The following is an 8,522-nucleotide window of genomic DNA, read 5'->3' as shown; positions in this document are numbered from 1 at the left end:
GGCAGCATTCAGGCAATTTAATTATGTGATCATCCCTTGAACACAAAACAATTGGTGTCATGGTGATAGGTTTGTAGAAGAGAAAGGTGTGCCAGTAGAGGCTAAGAACCATACCTAAGATTGATTCCAGCCATGTAGGATATGAGAATACAATCAGTAGATTGTCTTCGACAGGGGCCACATACTGTAAACTGTCATGCAGAAAAGAAAGCAGATAAGTTGCTTCTGCGTCGACTTCTCTGGTAATACAATGACTGACAATGATGATTGGTCATCAAAACAACTCTACGAAACATGGCATTGCAAAGCCTACAGCAAAGTGGTGGTTAGTTACATTAAGCAATTGCAGACCCCCACAACATTTTATTGTACCCAGGTCCTGTATATGACTACGAAATAGTGTTCCAAGAGCATATGGAGAACCAAACAAACTTTTCGCTGAGCTGTCAATATGCACAAAACACAAGTCTGAAAGAGTTCCTGAAGTTTCACTGTAATTTCATTTCTCCTATGAGTTCCTGTACAGCATATGTATCAGTCTAGTAAAGGCAAAACTTGAAGGTTGGACAATCTGACCAAGCAGCAGCAACACCAGGAACGAGAAGAGGTTATGCAAAGCATAACAGTGTTACGACAACGCATTTCTTGCCACACTAAACAAAGCATATAACATAACAGCTGTGAGAAGTTTCTTGGATGCAAGAATTCTCAGATTGATCCTAATCCTGTGTGTCCTCAAGAAGTGCAGAATTGATTGTCCCACCAGCACAAGCAATGAACAGGCACCAATAAACACCATTCTGGCAGCATCCTTTGGGCCCCCAACCCCACTAAGTTCATTTCCATCAAACTTGATATTGGTTGGGCCAGTGGGGATAGCATCTGAATCATCACGGTCAAGTTGAAGGGTCTCATTTAGCCAAGCAGAAAAACGGATCAGCAACCTTGCGAGCCAGGCCACTTCAGAGTCTGAGATGGGCCTTGTCATCCAGTTCACATTAGACAGTGAGTGTTTCCATGGCCTTGGATGCATAGGTGTGAATACCTCACCACGCCCATGGTGCCGACTGCATTCTTTCTTTGGCAAGTTCATAGGTTGGGAGCTTTCAATGTGTTCATGGAAAATTTTCTTCATCTGGGATTCAATTAAATCCACAGTCTGAATTCTTTGCATAACATCACCTGGAAAACGTTGAATCTCTGACTCTGCCCGCAGCAACAACAACTAGAGAAAAAGGATAGTAAGAATGAGTCAGTATTCATCAAATTAGTAATAAGCAAAGAATTAAAAATCAAATAGGCAACTTATGCTGGTTCCTGTAACAGATCAAAGGATACTTGGGCAGCTACCAGAACAACAACCTCTAAGAGTAGACCAAGAATGGAAAGTTGAATCTTAAGAGATATATACCACCAATCTATTGAACTACCAAATAAACAGGCAGTTTCCACCAATCTATTGAACTACCAAATAAAGGCAAGCATAACATATAGATTAACACAAATTGCATAGTAATATACACCTGAAGCAAGTTGTAAGCCCCTTCCTCATCAGTGCTGAAAAGCCTTAGATTAAAATTCCTGCGCTCATGCAGGAAAGACCCATCAGCGTCAGTTTCTGATAAACCATCCTCCCAGTCCTGAAATAGATCACATAGGATGATCAAAAGTTATATCAGAAAGTCCTCCACATTATTGATAGTGTTAAATAAATTCAGTGCTGCAATGCATTGGATGTTCCAGGCATTAGGTTAGTCATTTCTTACCTGTAGCTGTTCTCGGATTGATGGCACATGCTTAAGCGCACGATCCAAATAACATGACGAGGAACCTAAAACTCTAGAATGATATGCAGCATCAACATTGTAGATGAGCCCCGATAATTCTGTAGAAGTTAAAACCTCCAAAACCTGAATAATCCAAATAAATGGTACAGTCAGTTAGAGAGAAACTGACCGCAGTCCAATAGATATTAAGTACTGAAAGGCCAAGTTATATATGGACACAAAAATTCTAGACTATAAAGAATAAGCAGAACACAAAGTGTTAGGCTTTTTTTTGTTGGGTAAAACAATAGCCTGCCTAGGGCAGTTTCTGAAAGGCCTGCAAAAAGCATCCTCGTCAATTGTAGAAAATACATGACGTGGAATAGAGGATAAGGCCACATTAAGCACAACATAAACATGGCACCATAAACAAAACAGTAATAGAAAAATGTTCCAAAATTGATCATACTTTATTTCCCAAATATCTACCAAGCAATAGGAACAGGCATTTGTTAATATGCAAGATAGAGTAAGTTTAAATTACTTGTAGCATGCAAGATATATGTTCCAGGAGCACAAACAATATGTCTTCTTTCATAGCTGATCCCTCCACATGTGGTATAATTACGTTAATAACCTCAATCATAGAGTTTGAAATGTGGATACACAACACATGCAGCTGTGGATAAACCTTCTACAGAAAATGCCTCTTGCCACTATGTTCTTGCATAGCAGGCACGTTACTATGGCTGAAGTCAGTTTAATTCCAAACACAAACTGGATGGACCTAAAATAATTCCTTGTAAAATCAAACTTTGAGTTCAAGAATATCCCTCAATGGTAATAATGCCTTGTAAGCTTGCTACTGAGTTTTGTAAAATCAAATGATACCAGCCACACCTCATACCTAAGCTTAGTATTTGATATCTCTATAACTTCCACTAAGGGAAACCCCATGCTGCTAAATAAATTATGGAGTGCAGTATAATTCCAGACCATCGTCATAGCTAAAGTTTGAAAACACAGATACGACAATTCTCAAACACAAATGGTGCAGTAAGCAGAACCTAATTTAGTAAATGCTTGCATGTTCAGCTACTTAATATTTAAAACAATAATGACTACAAAGGGTAACCTGTAAGGACATAGCAGTTATTGACTTACCTTTGATACCATCAACAACACGGAGGAAACATCAGAATGGATAAATTTATGTGCAAACCCTAGGAAGTGAACAACCAAAGAACTGTAGAACAAGTAGTTGGACAACACATAACTCTCCCATTCTGGGGTGTACACTGCCTCACATGCCTTGCTCTTCCCCTCAGTAACTCGATGCAAACTGCGCCCACCTGGAGGAGGCAGATCAAACACATCCAAATCTTCCTTCTGAGCCTTCCACGGTTCCATATAGACTATCCATGCAGAGAAAACCTGTGACACATTTTTTATTTCTGCACCCATGGGACAGAACAAGAATGTCCTGAGCAAAAATCGATACAGTGGTCTCTGTATCAATGGATTCCAGTACCCAACAGGGCCACTGAATGTCTCCTTCCATGCAGATATCCCCTCAAAGACATTTGGCGCATCTATATCCACACAAGCATTGATCTTGTTCATATACATCACAAACAGTTTCACTGCATCCCCGAGTCCTGGTGCTGGTGGCCGCTCAACCAATGTGGCATTTGCATGGGACTGAAGAGGCAGTAAAGGCAGCCCATATGCACGGCATGTCTGCACAGGCAGCGGTGAGAAGTCATCTCCAACAAGCCAGAACTGAATGAGTGTGTGCACGAAGAACTCAGCTCTCTTGAAGGATTCAACAGCGTCCATACCATTACTGACAGTTCGATGTAGCAGAGTGCCTCCGCTGCTACACGGCGGTACACATGCGCTGGGCACGAACTCTTTAAGGTAGGAGTACAGAAGCTTCAGATATAGTGAGCTTTCTGGCTTCTGACCCGGTTTCCGTCCGGCTGAGGAAGCTAGGGTGGACATCCAGCTCTCAATGCGGCCGATCGACTTATGCGAAGGTTCTGAAATGGAGGGCAATGTTTTTTGGGCGCGGGCGGCGGTGGTTCCCATGGCCGTGGCAGCTGAGATGGGGTGGTACGCGAACCAGAAGAGGTAGTATTCGAATACCGACAGGTGAAGCTCGGAGTCGACGCGGCCAGCGAGGAGAGGGGAGATCACCTCGTCAAAGGAGGAGACGGCGGGGTGCGACAGCGCAAGGCGGAGCCAATCGGGTAACCGCTCGGGCGGAAACACGAATCGGAGGAGGGCGTAACGATCCGCGGCGGAGACGGCGGCGAGGAGCGGCCCGGACGGGGAGAACAGCGATGCGAGCAGCTCGGCGAGCGCGGGGTCCCCGGCGGCGAGGTCGACGAAGCACGGCGACTCGGGGGAGGCGACGAACGCGCGGAAGAGCAGCGAGGGCAGCGCGTCAGCGAAGAAGGCCCGCGGGTGGTCGCCGGCGTGGCGGCGGAGGAAGTCCGCGACCGACGAGACCGCCCTCGCCGCCGCGGCCGGCTTCGACGCGGCGAGGATGGCCTCCCTCAGGGAGGCCGTCTCGGCCTCCGGCGGCATCTCCTCCTCCTCCTCCTCCTCGGCGCGGCGGCGGCGCGGAGCAGTAAGTAGGGTTTTGGGTTGGGGGAGGGGAGGCGTGTCGAGGAAGGCGCTTTCCCCTTTGGAACCCTCGCCTCTCTCCTCGTCGAGAGGAAGAAATTTTGAAACCCGAGACGCAAAATGGCGAAGGAGCTCTCGTGGATTTCGGAAATGGCGCTCCTCCTCCCTCTCCTCATGCTTCCGGATGACGCCATGAGTTGTCCCACTGACAACCGGGTCCCACGGCTCCACGCGTCGAGCTGAGTTGGTCGGTATGGTACGCCGGAACCGTGGAACCAACCGAGGTAACAGGTCACTGAACGGTGGGGTCCCGGACGATGGGGCCATGTTGCAAGTGACACGTGGCTCTCGCGGCTGTCCACTTGTGCAGACGGTTCGGGAAAGCGCGTGATGTGGAAAGTCCGGGTGGGCCGAAAATGCATATAGGCTATATTGGGCCTCAAACGTTTTGTCTTCTCACTGGGCTTGAGTGGACGAAATTTTGTAAAGGAAAAAGTCTATTTACTCGCTTCGGCTCTAGTGGGCCGAAACGGGGCCCGAGGAGTCAATGCCGTGCGCCTCTCAACTTGGGAGGCGTATTTTTCACGAACCCGCAGCGCCGGTGCCTTCCGCTCGGGGGCAAACCCTTGTACTGTCGTCTTCGCCTCGCTTTCCCCACCGTCTCCGACGAGCCGAAGCAACCGGGGCTTCCGTTCTCCGACGAGCAGCAGCGAGCCCGGGGGATAGGCCAGTGGGGGCAGGCGAGCAGGATGCAGGTCAAGCAGAAGGTGTACGAGCTCTACAAGGGGACGGTGGAGCGGGTCACGGGCCCGCGCACCGTGTCGGCGTTCCTCGAGAAGGGCGTCCTCTCCGTCCCCGAGTTCATCCTCGCCGGCGACAACCTCGTCTCCAAGTGCCCCACCTGGTCATGGTGCGCCCCTCTCTCCCATCCGCCGCCCTCGTGTAGGTCTCGTTACCCGGTTCCTTGGATTGTGATGTGCCTGATCGATCGATCCGGTGGGTGGGTGCTTACCTTTGCAGGGAAGCGGGCGATCCGAGCAAGAGGAAGCCGTATCTCCCTCCCGACAAGCAATTCCTCGTCACCCGGAACGGTATGCCGCATCCGAATTGCTTAAATGCGCGCTTCCTAATTCATCTTGCATTGGATGACATAATTGTGGTTCCTATTTCATCTGTCATTGGATGACATATTTGGTAGTTCTCCAACATGTATTAAACATTGGTGATTAGGCGAAGTTTGGTTATAAACCATCCTGTTTTGGAATGCTGTGTTGTAGGATAGAACCTGTAAAGTTTAGTTTCCACATTTAGTTGAAACGGTGTGGATTTGATACTTAACATCGCAACTGAAGTTGGGTTGGATTTGATATTCCCCGTTGCAATTGAAATCTGTTTCTGCTGTCAGTGCCTTGCCTCAGGCGCGCTGTCTCCCTTGAAGAAGAGTATGACGCTGCAGGAGCCGAGGTAGTTCTTGGTGATGATGAGGACGGTGAAGGCTGGCTTGCCACACATGGAGTGCAAGGTTAACCTTTCAGAATGCCTGGTGTTATTGTTTTCGACCATCTCTTTTATATATGCTAAACTCTAAACTTTTTTTGTTGTTTCTGTTGGTAATGTATAGCATCAAAGCCAGAAGAGGAGGAAGACATACCCTCGATGGATACATTGGATATAGGGAAAACTGAAGGGATAAAGCCTATCCCCTCATACTTCAATGCTGGTAATAAGGCTGAAGAGGAGGAGGAGATACCCGACATGGACACTTATGAAGACACAGGGAATGATCCAGTAGTAAGACAGACTGATCTTATCTTTGATGTGGTTCAGAAACGCTCATGATGTTCATAATCATTACTGATTTCTGCTTTGCCTTCATCATCTTATTTAGGCTACTGCTCAACCTTCATATTTTGTCGCAGAAGAGCCTGAAGATGACAACATCCTTCGTACTAGGACATATGACGTTAGCATCACGTAAGCTCCTCTATTTTATCTGCATGCTTTGGTTTAGTCTTTTGTTAGTTGGTCAATATTAGTTGCCTGATTATGTGCCATTGGTTTCTATATTATCTTCCGCCTCTTCCAGGATCTGCATATTTGTTTACATAGAACTTATATCTTGCCTATCTGCACCTTGACACTTAAATTTAACACATAATGTACTGATGTACACAATGAGTTATATCTCACATGAATTCATAAAGATTGCATGTACTCTCTTCGTATAAAAATATAAGGAACAGATGCAAGAAATTTATTTCTGTTGCCTCGAAAAGTTCTCCCTTGTCACTTGTGAGTAGGTGGCCCAACTGGCTCTATTTGATTTGTCATAGCATTCTTGTTCCATCGATCTTCTGTTGGAAAGTAACAAGTTGTTCTCTTATTTCAGATATGACAAATATTACCAAACTCCACGTGTATGGCTTACTGGATATGATGAGGTAAGTTATTTTAACCTTAGAAAGTAATCCTTTGATGTAGCCACATTGTTTTGATTGAAGTTGATTTGTTTAATTTGTTCGCTATTGTAGTCAAGAATGCCACTAAAGCCTGAACTTGTGTTTGAAGATATCAGCCAAGACCATGCGCGGAAGACGGTAATTTCATTTATTTTGTTATTTTCTATTATTATTTGAGGCATTAAATGGAACATAAATGGCCAAAGAGTTCTTGGCTCCTCTCTATCTTAGTATCCTTTCACCATCATTACTAGAACTTAGATGTGCATGCCTATAGTGCTGGCTCATGTATTTTAAGCCTTATACATCTTGTCACACAATTCGATAAATTTCATGGTTCAGTGGTAGGTCATCTGTGAATTGTAAGCAGACCAGTGACCGCGAGCTAGTGAAGTTGTCTCCCATGTATTCAACTGTTAATGACATTATGGCGGATTGTGTTGGCACAGGTTACCATTGAAGACCATCCTCACTTGTCGGCAGGCAAGCATGCTTCAGTGCATCCATGCAAACATTCCGCTGTAATGAAAAAGATCATTGATGTTCTAATGTCTCGAGGAGTTGAACCTGAAGTCGACAAGTAAAAACAACTATGAAAATACCTTTTGTTAACTGCTTGGATGATCAAAAGCAGTATACATTTCTTCGTTGGCTAGTTTGTAACTTGTGTTTCTGTTTTGTACAGGTACCTTTTCATATTTTTGAAATTCATGGCCTCAGTCATACCCACCATTGAATATGACTACACTATGGACTTCGATCTGGGCAGTACAAGCAGATGATTTGTTAATTCAAGGTATGCACAAACCTCTTATAATCTGACATGTATTCTACTTTATATTGAACAATGGATCTGCTCGGGCTTGCACAAAGAGTTGAAGGGATTCTTACATATCTTGACCAAATCATTTAAAAAATTTATAACATGCCCACCAGTTATTTGTATACTGACATGGATAACAACATACTATTGATGTTGTACAGGAATGTGAAAGATCCTGTAGAAGGCCTAACAAGGCTGACCATGATGCCAAATAATCAATTGCTTGTTGGGAAGATTTGTACATGCAAGATGTGCATCCATGCGTGCTTATTCGTTTGGAAAGTAACTGTAAAACTCTGCAGAAACCTCAAGGCTGATCCGCCATGTACATGTAACACTATATGCACTGGTGTCACTTCAATTCGTTTGCCTCCAGATTGAATCCATCTGTTCTTAGATAACCGAGTAGGCAACATTGCAAGTGTTGCCCTTGTCTTGTGCAATTTGGCTTCATGAGCTAGATGCACATTGGTAGCTCTGATTCAAATGGATGGGCTACAAGGTGCCCACGTCTCATGGTCCTCACTCACTGTTACTGTGGTTGCACATGTCCCGTCGCATGCATGTATGCAATTGCACATGGGACCGGCGCAAAGCAGCATGCAGATATTTCGGGGGCCTAAATAGTTTTCTAGTTTCTAAATATTACATTCTCTAATTAATTGGATTACGGCTCAAGCAAAGCATTCAAGGTACAGCAACGCTTATTAGCGTGCTGTTCTTTTATCGATCTCGGATCGCCTCGGAGGTGTGTTAGCTAGTAAGTACCTGTTATCTAATAGGGAGTGATGTGGTCGCGTCGTCGATGATCATTCACACGTGCATGATGCTTAAGTATTGACG

At 45.2% G+C, this 8,522-nt stretch overlaps 2 protein-coding genes across 2 annotated transcripts; one reads left to right on the top strand and one right to left on the bottom strand.

Annotated features, from left to right (window-relative positions):
* Positions 1–226: 226 nt before the first annotated feature.
* Positions 227–4,502, bottom strand: LOC102710623. Its single transcript, XM_006661997.2, has 4 exons — positions 2,931–4,502; positions 1,767–1,910; positions 1,524–1,640; positions 227–1,225 (listed from the first exon to the last, which is right to left on the bottom strand). Exons 1-4 carry the CDS (start codon positions 4,356–4,358, stop codon positions 629–631), a joined length of 2,286 nt encoding a protein of 761 aa, XP_006662060.2. The 5' UTR covers positions 4,359–4,502; the 3' UTR covers positions 227–628.
* Positions 4,503–5,008: 506 nt separating this feature from the next.
* Positions 5,009–8,061, top strand: LOC102719708 (autophagy-related protein 3). Its single transcript, XM_006662536.2, has 10 exons — positions 5,009–5,307; positions 5,418–5,488; positions 5,803–5,919; positions 6,019–6,188; positions 6,286–6,371; positions 6,787–6,838; positions 6,929–6,994; positions 7,306–7,436; positions 7,542–7,652; positions 7,841–8,061. The coding sequence occupies exons 1-9, from the start codon at positions 5,147–5,149 to the stop codon at positions 7,636–7,638; spliced, it is 951 nt and encodes a 316-aa protein (XP_006662599.1). The 5' UTR covers positions 5,009–5,146; the 3' UTR covers positions 7,639–7,652; positions 7,841–8,061.
* Positions 8,062–8,522: the final 461 nt, after the last annotated feature.

The sequence above is a fragment of the Oryza brachyantha genome, chromosome 10, assembly GCF_000231095.2.
Source record: "Oryza brachyantha chromosome 10, ObraRS2, whole genome shotgun sequence".
In the NCBI taxonomy this organism is placed as follows: Eukaryota; Viridiplantae; Streptophyta; class Magnoliopsida; order Poales; family Poaceae; genus Oryza; species Oryza brachyantha.
This window is presented reverse-complemented; position numbering and strand designations above follow the sequence as displayed.

What these genes read in the sequence shown, in the direction of transcription:
- LOC102719708 (XM_006662536.2), top strand. Translation starts at nt 5,147, where the DNA reads ATGCAGGTCAAGCAGAAGGTGTACGAGCTCTACAAGGGGACGGTGGAG. An exon ending in AAGTGCCCCACCTGGTCATG is followed by an intron (nt 5,308 to 5,417) that starts GTGCGCCCCTCT and finishes TTACCTTTGCAG; the next exon opens with GGAAGCGGGCGATCCGAGCA. An exon ending in ACACAGGGAATGATCCAGTA is followed by an intron (nt 6,189 to 6,285) that starts GTAAGACAGACT and finishes CATCTTATTTAG; the next exon opens with GCTACTGCTCAACCTTCATA.
- LOC102710623 (XM_006661997.2), bottom strand. Translation starts at nt 4,358, where the DNA reads ATGCCGCCGGAGGCCGAGACGGCCTCCCTGAGGGAGGCCATCCTCGCC. An exon ending in TGTTGTTGATGGTATCAAAG is followed by an intron (nt 1,911 to 2,930) that starts GTAAGTCAATAA and finishes TGGATTATTCAG; the next exon opens with GTTTTGGAGGTTTTAACTTC. An exon ending in CAATCCGAGAACAGCTACAG is followed by an intron (nt 1,641 to 1,766) that starts GTAAGAAATGAC and finishes GATCTATTTCAG; the next exon opens with GACTGGGAGGATGGTTTATC.